Source organism: Lichenostomus cassidix, chromosome 1, assembly GCF_008360975.1.
Source record: "Lichenostomus cassidix isolate B80296 chromosome 1, HeHo_3.0, whole genome shotgun sequence".
Classification (NCBI taxonomy): Eukaryota; Metazoa; Chordata; class Aves; order Passeriformes; family Meliphagidae; genus Lichenostomus; species Lichenostomus cassidix.
The window spans coordinates 65,204,840-65,217,516 of NC_139479.1; the positions used below are offsets into that span (position 1 = coordinate 65,204,840).

The 12,677-nt window shown below is 44.3% G+C and overlaps 1 protein-coding gene across 2 annotated transcripts; it reads right to left on the reverse strand.

The window, feature by feature from the left end:
* Window positions 1-5,549: 5,549 nt before the first annotated feature.
* On the reverse strand, window positions 5,550-11,795 carry CCNA1 (cyclin A1). Of its 2 annotated transcripts, none has more exons than XM_085061390.1 (9): window positions 11,561-11,795; window positions 11,296-11,444; window positions 9,981-10,224; window positions 9,636-9,757; window positions 8,720-8,943; window positions 7,900-8,104; window positions 6,930-7,043; window positions 6,137-6,270; window positions 5,550-5,820 (listed from the first exon to the last, which is right to left on the reverse strand). In XM_085061390.1, exons 2-9 carry the CDS (start codon window positions 11,425-11,427, stop codon window positions 5,769-5,771), a joined length of 1,227 nt encoding a protein of 408 aa, XP_084917516.1. In that variant the 5' UTR covers window positions 11,428-11,444; window positions 11,561-11,795; the 3' UTR covers window positions 5,550-5,768. The 2 variants fall into 2 exon arrangements, with proteins under 2 accessions (XP_084917516.1, XP_084917506.1); XM_085061380.1 differs by having other exon boundaries at window positions 11,623-11,794.
* Window positions 11,796-12,677: the final 882 nt, after the last annotated feature.

Sequence of the window (12,677 nt, forward strand, 5' to 3'; positions counted from 1 at the left end):
TGTTCAGTAAATGGAGGTGACAGCACACCACAGCACTGGGACAGGTGCTCTGTTTGAAAGCATGTGCTATGCAAATGTGATTCAGAGTGAACCTGCTTCTGCCACCTCTATCTCACTCCATTATCACCTGGAGGAATAGCACTGCTGCTGCTGCTCATCTGTGCTCTGTTTAGACATCCATTTTGTTCTTTCTCAGATATTTCTATCTTCTTTATGAGGGGAAAAATATAACCAAATGTATTATTCTGTTTTGAGATACATGTCACTGAGGTGTCTGCCTAAATAGGCATAGAGTTTACATTATTCTACTGTAAGCAGCTCACATCATCTGTTGAATGCTGTGGGGTCTAGCGCCCTCTCTTACTTTTTCAAGTTATTTATACATCAAAACACAAACAACAGTAAACAAGCAGAAAAGGCAGCTTGGCTGCAGATGGTGGAGGGAGGAGACTATTTCTTGCCAGAACTCAATGCTTCATCACGAGCCTGTTCTTTCAGCACTTGGCTCCAGTAAGGCTCTTCTGTGTTCAAATAAAGAAGATCTGAAAAACAAGGATTGAGAACTCTCTTATGGTTTAACTAGGTATTTAGTGGCATTAATGGCAGGGACACTTGGTCATTCTAAACACATTGCTTAGACAAAAGAGGGGCAGACAGCAAGCATGAGCTCTGAGCACAGACACCCGCACAGCCTGTTAGCTCACACTGAGTAGTTTGTCCTGTTCCAAAAGCTCTCTCCAAGACAAATCTACTTAAAAAACTAGCCAGCCCTACGCATCATGGAAGCAAGCCAAATGGAGACACACATTTGGCAAGGAAATAGCCCTTGCTCAGTCCAAAATTATTTTTCAGTACCAGCACAGCCTAACTAGGCAAGCACTGTACAAAACTCCAAGACAGAGCCATAACTTTAGCATCTTCAGGAGGGTTAGCACCAGGATTGCCTGGTCTTTCTTGGCCCAGACACAAGTTAATTTGACAGAGGTAGGCATGGGCTTTAGGATTAACTGTATCATATGGTCAGTATCCTTCTGTCGGCTGTCCTGTAAGTTTGTCTGTGCTAATTCTCTTCAGTGTTTGCAGGGCTGCTATCTACAGTGACAAACTACAAGGAGTGCACAGAAGAGCTGTGACTGGCTATTAGTATTAGGTATTTATGATGCAGGCTACCTAAACCACTGCTTCTCTACATCTCTGCAGTGCACATCTTCCATAAACTTGTTGCCAGGGATGTTCATTATGGGCATCTCATCATGCAAAGCTTTGTCTTTTTTGCTGTTAAGTAGATGCAATATAAACAAGCATCCAAGAGAAAGTCAGAGCTTACCATGCAAGAGAACTGTGAAGCTAAAAATAAGTATTCAGTGTGACTCTTATCTGATGCAATGGGAAAATACATACATCCACTATAAACACTAGAGGACCCAACAAACTTCGTAAGATTCAGCTTGAGAAGGCTCTAGAACATCTGAGTAGTAGGGGACGGGTCGGTACTCCCTCCAGTTCACATGTGCCTAGCACAGTCTGCCCAGCTCTTCAGTGTAGGAAGATGATCTTGCTGGTGCTGAGGAAAATTGCAAGATAAAAAGCGTAATCCCAGGAAGCAATCACTAATGTTGCTGGCTTGTTTCTCATGCTTAAGACCAGCCCCACAAGCTGCTTTAAGATCACTGGGTAAAATAAGTACCCACCTCAGTGATCAGAGCCACTTTGAGTCATTTGTAGAACTGACAACAAGCAGGTCTGCACACAGACGAATCGCACAGCCAGATTTCCCAGCGAGGCAGACAACCTTCAGTCGTGAACTAACAGCTTAACTGTTCTGAACAGTTAAAGCATTCTCTAACTACCTCTCAGTCAACCTTAACTCACCTCAGAGAAGAGGAAAACAAAGGCAGACCACAGCTCTTAAATCACTGCCTTATCATAAAGTATCAAGTTGTGCTTATCCCTTTTAATCTTAAGGGAACCATGGATCTACAATACATCTCCAGCTATGCAGAACAGCTTTCTCAGGATACCAGAGACAGCAACAATTTTAATGTTAATTTAGTGCTAGAAATCAGTGGTTAAAAATGTTAACTACAACACCAAAAAAACAGGATCATATGGCCAAGTCTCTTGAAGGTCACAGCATGGTATTATGGAAATTGCTAGAATAAGATTAGAGATGTTTTGGTTTGTTCTTAATACCAACATTAAAGACCTCTTGAATTGAACATCATGGGTCAAAGATAACATCTTCAACACCTCTCCGTTCCAACCTACTCCACTAGGAACACTGAGTGATCCTTCAAAGCTCCTTGGATGTGCTCAGCCTGCTGTTTTATCAGTAGGTTTTGTCCCAGTACATTTTAACTGGGGGAAGATATTGTGACCTGCATAGAAGTCAATATTCCGCCTTTGAAATACACATGCTGACATTCAGCAGACTGATCTGCACAGCAGAGCTAATTGAGCATGATCAGACTTGATATTTCTGAAATTTAAATTTCCTGAACAACAACAACAAAAAAATACAAACAAACAAAAAGTTTTATTTGTGGCCATGGTCTACAAGCCACTAAGGACAATAGTCAAGAATTGAGACTGTCTCAGTTTCAGTTTTAATGCTGACTACCCTTTATTTCTTTTCCAGGATATGGCTGTCTTCAAAAAGTCTGGTTCTGTTTCAAACATCACACAAGGCTGTGACCTTTATACCTCTTAGTTTTTCCATACAGCATAGGCACTACATCAGTGAAAACTTAAAGCTTCCTATTGGGTTGCTTTCATTTCCTTCTTCATAAATCCATTTTCCTGTATACCTGATTTTCAGTACAATTTTTAGTACTCTTAAGTGTTTTTGCATCTGCATTTAAGCCCTTCATCTTATCAAAACAGCATTATTTCACCTGCATTACCACTTTATGCCCAGCTGCAGCAACTTTTATCCCTTGATCTCAGATATCTGCAGAGAACAGCCCACAAGGGGTAGGCCAGAGTTAAGTGTGATGATTCACATTGAAAGAGAGCAGAGAGAGCATTAAGTTTTCACCTTGAAAGAGCCAAGCCTCACTACTATAAGAACAGTAAGTCTTTTTTCCATGCTCTGAATAAGACAAACCCAACAAAAGGAAGTGAGTATAGAGTGAGAACATTCAAAATGACATTATTACAGATCTCGGATGAGACCACTTCAAGAGGAGTTTCTTGCATCTCACAAATTAAAATTTAATCCATCGTGCCCAAACTCATCAGCACTCACGCTGCAACATTATGTGATTCTTTGCCTTAACTACTTAGATTTTTTTTTCTTTTTTTTTCCCTTTTTAGCCTTGGACTAAAACAATACTTAAGTCAAAAGCGAGTTGAAAAATAATTACAGAACAAGAAAGCAGATGAAACACAGTCTTCATATACTATAACTTAAAAAATAGGCCAAAAAGCCCCAGTTACATTTTTATACCAAGATACTGAAGGTCTGAGAATGTGAAATGAAACTGTTGCAATTGCCTTGCAGTTATAAGTAAAACTTAAGAAAGTTGAACAGAACAAAAGTGTGGCTTCTAGAAAGACTCCAGATGTTAAAACACTTAAGTAAATTCAGACTCCTAGTTTGTTAGATGCACCAAATCTGTTGATGTGGAACATGAGACATGACTCTGGTTATAGACTACTCCTAAGAACAAAACTCACCTCTTCCCCATTACTATTGCAGCATGCATATATCTCTAATCTGCTGTAACACAAGGAAAACATTCCTGCACTTGAGACATTCAATACTGCTTTGAAAATACCCAACACCACAGTTATCTGCAGTTCAGTGAGCACTATTCTTTGCAAGTAGAGTCTTATTCACATAGGGTATCAGAGTATCTTATGTTCAGCCTGAAACACCACAAGCAAGCTGGTACTCTTAAGCTGGGTAGACTTAGCAAGACTTGCTCAGTGTACTCACCATTTCCTTGTGAAATGAGAGCAAGAAATTCAGTGTCTCTTGTAGCCAGGCACCACTGGCACAGTTTTTTACTGAGACACTTTCTTTAAAGTTGATTGCAGGCATGAGTGCAACTCACAGCCCACCTTTAAGACATACATCCACTTGCCATGAAATTCATTGCATGAACAAAATCCATGTATCTAGGCCCCCACCACAAAAAGTGAATACCACAGACATGAGCATGGGATATCTGGTCACTTCTGTCATTATCACTAATAATCAAGACAAATTCACTTAACTGATTAGAAAGTGTCTGGAGCAAGAGACCAAGAACTAGACTGAAACTGCAGCACAAGACTGTGCTAGACTGAAATGGAATTCTCCCCTCCCTTAAAGGATGTTTACTTTGAGACAAGTGAAGCAGTCATGACCACTGCCTCCACTTGGGAGAAATACAAGAGTTTCCATTACTAGAAAGATCCCCCAGGCTGCACTGGGAAGAATTAAGGGAAACTAGTCTTACATACATTGAGGGAATGCCCAAAGCTAAGAGCCTCATGACACGTGCACATTGGCATAATCAGGTTTTAAAATTAGAGTAAGAGACTTGTTAGTTGGTACTTAATATGTCTGCTGAATTGCATGCTCGTGTCAAGTGTTAAGCCTATGCTTGCTTGGAAACACATAATGCACTGCACAGACTGCTCTCTTAGGAAGCAGTAAGCCCTGGAAGTTTTAAACTCTTGCAGAAAAAGCACACCTCAGACTTACCTTGCCATTTAGATGAGTGGATTATAGCTCCCTACACATGCTCTATACGACCAACTGATTTCTAAACTACATTGGACAGGGGCGTGTTTGAGAGTACAAAAGGTGGTGTCCTGTTTGGATGTTTTGGGGTTTTTTTTAAGCACTACCTAACAAATAACTGACAGTGAGACAAGACCATGTAGCAGCTCAGGTTAAAATAGCTAATAGTTCTGTCCCATCACCCTCCCTTCACTCATGTTCACCAGTGCTCTAGTGACATGAGAGCTCATCTCAGAGAGCTATAACACCACTCCACACCACAAGTATGACTCAGGAGCCATCGAGAACAACTCCACTGTTCCAGTACCTCATAGCTTTTAGCATTGCTCTCTACTAGTCTGTCCACCAGTGTATGAAATGCTCCTATGGCTCTGCCAGCCACAATCTCCCCTTCCTTCAACTCCCTGCAGAGCAATCCCCTATTTTGTCTCCATCAAGGGAAGTCTGACTTTTATCTCAATGTTGATGATCTTCTACAAACATGTTCAGAGTTCATAGACCAATTGCATGTGGATGTTCTTGGTCTGATATGGTAAACAAGTTGCAGAAAGTAGCTTCTGTTCATGGCAACATGATGTTGTCTCATTGAAGAGGAAGGAACAAATAGGACGAGAGCAAATGATCTGTGCCTATGGGGATATCATAGGCTGTGGTGGTTCAAGCTGTGCTTTATCCATTCCAGCCAGTTTATAAGTGCTGCTTACAGATATTTAGTAAATAACAAAACACACCAAATCCCACCGAACAAAAAAAACCTCCAAACTTCATACCACTCACTGTTACTGCAGGTATTAACTGGAGTCAGAAGATTCACAGATGTAGAGTGTAATAAGACATTTATTAAAAGTGCTGTCAGTTATGTTAAGAGCTATAGTCTAATATCTATTTTAAAAAAGGCTTCTCATTAAAAAATATTAGCTTAAAAACCATTCTGATCACTGTGGTTACAGACACATGACCTGCAGTGCTCTATGAAATGTCAGACCAGCTTTGTTGATTGGGACAAAGTAATCTTCGAGTCCAGGATCCACAGTCTCTAGTGTAGAGGAAGAACTACTGGGAGCTCTAGAAGAGACACCTGCAGGTACCTGGAATAGAAATGAGAAGATTACAGATATTAACTTAGGATTTGTCACCTAAGCTATCATCTGATTGTGCAATACATTGGAGAAGAGAAGCATCATCATGCAACATTGCAAAGTTCTTATCCAATGCATCTGCATACTTATGGATTAATCACTTTTCTGGTCAGAAAAGCTTTCCCCTCAAGAGGCTGATGGAGGCTTCTGTCTCAGAACCAGAAGCTGAGAGAGCTACAGTAGCCACAGCCCAAGCTGCAAACCCAGAGTCATCCTGTGCTTACAGCCTTCCAAGTTACAGAATGCAGGCTTACTGGTTACTTACTTTGGGTGCTTATACTTCTGCTTAATAGCTTGCAGCTGGCAATGGGGAGCATCAAGGCATGCTTTGTGCAGGTCAGTCAGGCAAGGCACTATCTCACTTAATGAATATCCAGTAAATGCAGCAAGTGTTTCTGGCTGGTCAGATGAGAAAAAAAAAAAAGTGTTATCCTATTGTAGTCAGCAGTCATCTAGAAGATTGGTTTCCTATGGTAGCAGAAACTCTTTTCACCACATCAAAGCTCACTCTAGATTCTTTAAGCATGAAAAAGATCCAGTTGTATTCTGCCATCAGTTTCACCCTAGGTCTTCCTTGGTGCCATGGGATCTGACAAGCTCCTTCTGCTCTATGCATGTGGCATCTGTGCATGTGTGTCTTCTGGATCTTGCTCTGTACTAAAGCTGTTCCTCCAACACACAGCTGGAAGGTCTACCAAGGTTTGTGCTAAAGCAGACACTCAGTGTAATAACTCAAGTACACACATTCAGTTCTTTCATTTCTCCCAGAAAGACTCGAAATTGTATCTGGGGGTGTTGTTTTGGAGATTTGTAAGGCATTTGGTACAGACTTGATGTGAGCAAGACAGTGAAATCTCTCCCACTTCAGAGAAGAGGCATAATATTTCAGGTTTACTTAACATTCATTTATCAGGTAGTCTAAATCAGAACAGCTACTCATCCTATGATTTCAGCCTTCAGAACAACATACTTGGTAGCTACTCCTCCTACTTCTCAGCTCAGTTCTAACAATAACAAAATGGTTGAGCTATTCATTAACACACAGCTGTTGTTCTTACCCAGAAGGATCTGTTCACTGTATAGTTTGCTAAACAGTAGGCTGCTGCAGCAATTTGTGAAGGAAGGTACTTCAGAAGAGGATCAGCTTGAAGGAGACTCAGCTCTGCAAGATACTGAAGAAGAAAACCCAAGTTTTTCAGAAAGAATGAACCTAGCTGGTACAATCAGTCCAATACAGCAAGTATTAAAGTTTGGCAGTGGTCTCAGTATCATGCACAAAAGCACAAACTACATATCTAGTGAGGAGATTTACCCTTCTAGTCATGTTTACCTTACAGAAGATCCTTTATCACATTTCGGGGGGACAGAACAACCATATTTTGCCAAAGCCTAAACAATCTACACTGTAATCTGAAGGTCTGGTCCCATCATCAGTTCTGTCATGATTGTACAGACAGAGACTTAGAAAATTCAAGTTTCATAAAAACAGACATACTCATCCCATCCTCTAAGGCCCTTGTTTATATAGGTGGACTTCACTTGGAGATCAGAGATAAATGGACACCTCTAAGAAGCACAATTTGAGCTCTGTTGGAGTAGAGTCATTGTATAATCCTATAACCTTCACAGAGAAGCAGGTGGTCAGATATTTCACTGTAAGTTTGCCATTTCTAAGAACAGTTGCCTGCTCCAGGCAAATCCTGTGCAGCTATGCAGGTATAGTCTGTGTCACTGTGGAGCAATATGCAGTAGCACCAAATCCCGGACAGACTTGCTACACAGGCACTGTTGAAAACGCCACCAGATTTTTACCACCTAATTGCCTAGTCAGTGAATTATCCCTCACCAGACAAGACAGACCAAACCTAGGATTTCCATGAGGCATTTATCAGAAGTCTCAGCACAGAAGCCATCACTATGAAACATGCAGTTTTAGGCCTGTTGCAGAGATAGCTTCATGAAATGCAAGTAGTTCTCCTTTAAGGAACACTTCTTCCCCCTCAGACCCAGAAGGCAGATAGTTCATACCCTTGCAAAGTTCTCTGTCCTCATACAGATTCCATGCCTCTGAATATACTGAAGGAGGAACTGGTTGATGGTTGGGGCTGTTAGGTCAAAACCCAGCACTTTGAGAAGCAAGTGTTCCATTCTTAGCAGCTGCTTCTTTGTGTAGGTATCGTCTGTTATGTAGACAAATTCATCCACATCTGGCGGGTAGATCTCTTCATACTTCCTGAAAAAGGGATATAGAAGCCACATTTGTCAGCTTCGAAGTTATAGTAAAAGAAAGCTTTGTGCTGGACCCACATCAGGATGAGCATATGACATTACCAAAACTTGTGTAAAGCTCTGATTTTACTTGTTCCTCCAGGCCAACAATTTGGTTTCGAATTTGGGCAAATATGCTTAGAGGAACTCCAAGTTATCAGTCTAGATAGACACACACTCACATTGTTAGCTCATAAGTAGTAGCAAGCTTTCAGTGGGAAATTCTCAGTAACACAACACTCCAGACAAGCGCTCCTAAACTATGTTGCTTACCCTGTCTACTTAAAGCAGTTAGAGGCTAACTCTAGATTGCAATTGAGTCTATTATAGCCTTACAGCAGTTTAACACAATAGTGTTTCTGCCCCGGTGTTTATGGTTGCAAGGTTTTTTCACTACAGTTCCTCACATCAAATATTAAATGCTTAATTTTAATAGTGCCAAAATAGGCCAAGTTGCTAATCTTGAGACATCATGAAAAGCAACCTACTACTGCAACCTTCCTTCCTGCAAATTACACTACAAGACTAAGCCCAAAAATAAGTTTCAGACCACCATGATTTCCGGAGATGAAACACTTACGCAGCCAGAAGAATTGCTGCTGTTCCCACAAGCTGTAACTTCCCTCTGAGAACAGACATGCAGGAAAGGAACCTGTCCAGGAAGTTCACCGCCAAGTACAAAGTCTCTGTCCGAAGTTTATACTCTTCCCCAACTTCCACCAGCCAGTCTACCAGGATGGCACGCATTCCAGTTGTGATATCTGGCTGCTTCTTCATGTAGTAGGGCTTGGGTCTGAATCGTACCTGTTTGGAAAGAGTTGAAAAATCAGGATGCTCACCCTGAACAGAACCATGGATTGCTGAACTGATTAACATTCTTTATACTTACACCGAAAGGAACAGGGGTTGTTCCACTGTTGATAACTGTAAGTACTACCTACAACTATAGTGCTAGTGGTAATTATTCCCAGCTAGTGGAATCTCTAGAAAGTAGTATTTCTACACTGAAGAGACAGACTGAAGCTACTATGTTAGCAGGAGAATATTAAAGGACTTCCTGGACTATGGACAGCCTTTGCCATCAAACAACTGATCTATTCAGAAGGACCTGAAAATGAACAAATCATATTTTCCCTCTTCTTCCTATCGGGAGACTGCACTTCACTGCTCTGACACAACAAGGTGCAAAAAACTACTCCTATAGCCAGAGAGCTGTCAGTGAGATCACATCGAACTGTTTTAGCAATTTTTTCAGCATTCTACTCCTATTTGCAAGAATTCTTCATACCAAATAGTGAAGAGATGCTCCCATCATAGGAAATATCCAGGATGCAGTAATCCTGAAAGAACTTATCACTGATTATATCCTGCCTTAAGAGGTAACTTTTACTATTTGCTTTCTCTCCTTTGTAGTTCAGTGGCAGCCTTGGATCTCTGCAATATTGCAGCCCACCACAGAGACTACAAATACCTGTAAGCTTCTTACAGCAACTTACTTCAGCCTCTCGGAGGTACTGATGAATGTCTTCTGCATACTCTCCCACAGTCAGAGTTACAACATCTTCCATGTGATCCTCAGGCTGGGATTGGAAGGATGTGTCCACTACCATAGGAGAGCCTAACAGGTAGTAGGAAGCAGCAAGACATTTGTATAATTAATCTCTTGGCCTTCTCTTGCTATTTTTAGCTCAGAAGTGTTCCCCTCATGTAGACACCATCAAAGTTAGCTTGTAGTGTTATTTACTGTAACATAAGCTACTCACTAGCTTACAATTCACAATTCATAACCACCCTACATGCAGTTGTGCCACGGATACCATCTGAGTAGTAACAGGAGTTACCTGAACTCAGATCCAGCAGTAGGTGAATACTGGATGTCATTGCACTAGTATCGAGTTCACAGTGGCTTAATTCCAGATCTTCAGACACGTGGCAGCTGTAGTTTTCTTTATCTTCTGTATCATCTACGTAGATAGCAAAGCCTTGCTTTGATGCAGCACTGACAATGCAGTTGGACACTTCATCTTTTCTAGATGAAGGGATGGTGTTTTCAGAGCCAGAGAAGCGCTTGATAACAGCAGCACCCTGAAGCAGAGCACAGTAATGCTGTGGGAGGTCAACTCAGAAGGAAAACAGAAAGTACCGCTTGTTTTCAGAAAGAAAATCACTTTCGTTGCATTAACAGACACCAATAACAAAAGCTTGTGGGAAAGGCCATCGACTACATTTGGTGCTTCTGAAGGACCACTTGTTGCAGTCTTGCTGTGACAGACTTCTCACAGAAAGAATGTAGTGAAAGTCAGGAGCCAGGGGAGCAGCATCATATTCAATGCCTCCCACCACGGAGAATGAGGGTGCTGCTCAATTGTAACGGGGCTGGGAAGAGCAATCTGCTCCACATTCAGTTCTGGCAAGGAGCAGTTGCAAGTGTAGCAAGTTAACAAAAGTGCTCAAGCACTGCCCAGATTTATGAAGGACTTCACCAGCAGGAAGGCACTTCAAGCAGTTAAAAACTGAAGTTTGAAGTTTTAAGCTTAAGCATCCCCTAGGATTTTGCGTGTGACCAAGCTACAATCCTTCACACCATTTACTGCCAGTAAGCCATAAACTGAGATAGAGGCTTTACACAGCCACCAAGAAGAGTTTGTATACACATCCCAGCTGCTATTTTAGATCAGCACAGTAACATTCTCTGCCCCACCAGCAGACTGCAGGAGGGGCCAAGGGACAGAAAGACAACGTGTCATTAACTTGAGCTTTTTGAAGGCTTTGGCACCCAGAATTGAGCATGGCCAGCCACACAGCAATGAGACTTTTGTGTCAGTGAACAGCTCTTCCTTACACCACCCTACAACATAGCGAGTAAGTGCTCGAGTCTGCCATCCTTCCAGGATGAATTACTTACGAGGAGTGTTTCCACGGGGAAGCACCTGCAGGTTAGGTCTGCATTAACTGTTTCTCGGGGAACTCCCGCTTATGTAGTGCAGCCCTTTCACCTGCTCACCCCGCCAACCGCAGGCCTTTGCCGGCAGCCTCGAGAGCAGCTGTGCGAACCGCTCATGCCGGCGGCTGCCAGCCCAGGGCCAGCCCGGCCCGGGGAGCTTAGCCCGGGCTCTGCGGGCAGCAGGGGGCTGTGCCGCCGGCGGCGGGGCTCACCTGGCCGCCGGGCCGCTGCTGCTGCCCGTTCTCCGTCAGCACCCCCAGCACGGTGCGGCCGCCGCTGCTGCGGAGGGCAGCGGGACACGACTCCCGCCGCCCCGCACGGCTCTTCTCTCCGGTGCGACGCATCGCCCCGACGTCGGTACCTTTCGGAGGAGAGAGAAAAAACCCGCAGAAATAAAATGAAGTCGGGGGAAGGGGTGGGGGAAGAAAAAAAAAAAAAGATAAAAAGAAAAAAAAAAGAAAAAAATTTTCGAACGACCTCAAACACGCCTCGGGCAACCCCTTCCTCCCGCCCGCCCCGCAAGAAGACGGGTGGCCCACCGCGCTGCCTGGCTCCGCTCGCCACCAGCCCACCGAGGGTTCCGCCGCCCAGCAGCACCGAGGCCGCCCGCCGCCCCTATGTAGGCGCGGCTGCAGGAGGCGGCGGCTGTTGGCCGCGGCCGGTTGGGAGCCCAGCGGCTCAACCCCCGGCGCGCCGCCCCGCCGGCCCCGCCGGCCGTGGGTCGCCATGGTGACCCGGCGGGGCCCGGCCGCGCCGCCCGGCCCCGCGCAGCCACGGCCCGCCCCGCGCAGCGCCCGCGGAGCCCGGGGCCGAGGGGTGCCTGGGGGACGAGGGCCGGCCGGCCCGGCAGCCGCTGCGGCCGCGCACGGGCTGCGCTCCGAACGCGCGGAGCGCAAGGAAAGGATGTGCGAGCCGCAGCAGCGGCTTTCTGGGAGCAGCTGAGCTCGGACGTCTCTCCTTGATAAAGGAGCTTTTAGTTCGTTTAAGGGTGGGTTTGACTGCCGTGATGAGTGCAAGCCAAAGGACAGCTAGGTGCCCACCTGGCTGTGCGGTTCTGTGGCTGAGCACTTCTCGGCTGCCAACAGGGGAAATGCAGCGGTTCATGCAGTCAAACCATCAAAGTTTGTCACCAGAGATGTGCATAGTGATACAGGCAGCCCGCGTGCTCTGTTTGTGGGAAAACTGTGGCTATGCTGGGGAACGAGATTAGATTTCAGAAATTGCCTTGGCAAACTGGAAAAGTGTTTTGGAAAATCAGGATGCTCCTGAAGCACAAGTGCAGGGTCAGAGCCAGAGGCTGCGGAAATGCGGGTGGGAAACAGGCAGGTAGGTAGCAGCTCCATGGAGAGGAATCAGGAGGTTACAGTGAACCTCAGTCTGAGCACGATGCACCAGGGTCAGCGCTGTCCGAGCATGAGCAAACAGGAATAGAGCCTGTGTGGATATGAGCCCTCTGAAAGTCCATAGTGAAGACAAAAGTGCAAATACTACAGCAGCCAAAACCTCAGCATGAGATTTAGGTTAGATATCAGAACTGTGATGCTCCAGAAGAGATGGCACAGGAAATCTGTGAATTCCCTTGTTGCAGATTTAT

Bases quoted from the DNA above. Each gene is read 5' to 3' on its own strand.
- CCNA1 (XM_085061390.1), bottom strand. From the start codon at position 11,427: ATGCGTCGCACCGGAGAGAAGAGCCGTGCGGGGCGGCGGGAGTCGTGT. The intron at 9,758-9,980 runs GTAACTCCTGTT...ACTACCTGTTAG, and splicing joins ACTGCTGGATCTGAGTTCAG to GCTCTCCTATGGTAGTGGAC. The intron at 5,821-6,136 runs GTAAGTAACCAG...TTTCTATTCCAG, and splicing joins CAGAAGTATAAGCACCCAAA to GTACCTGCAGGTGTCTCTTC.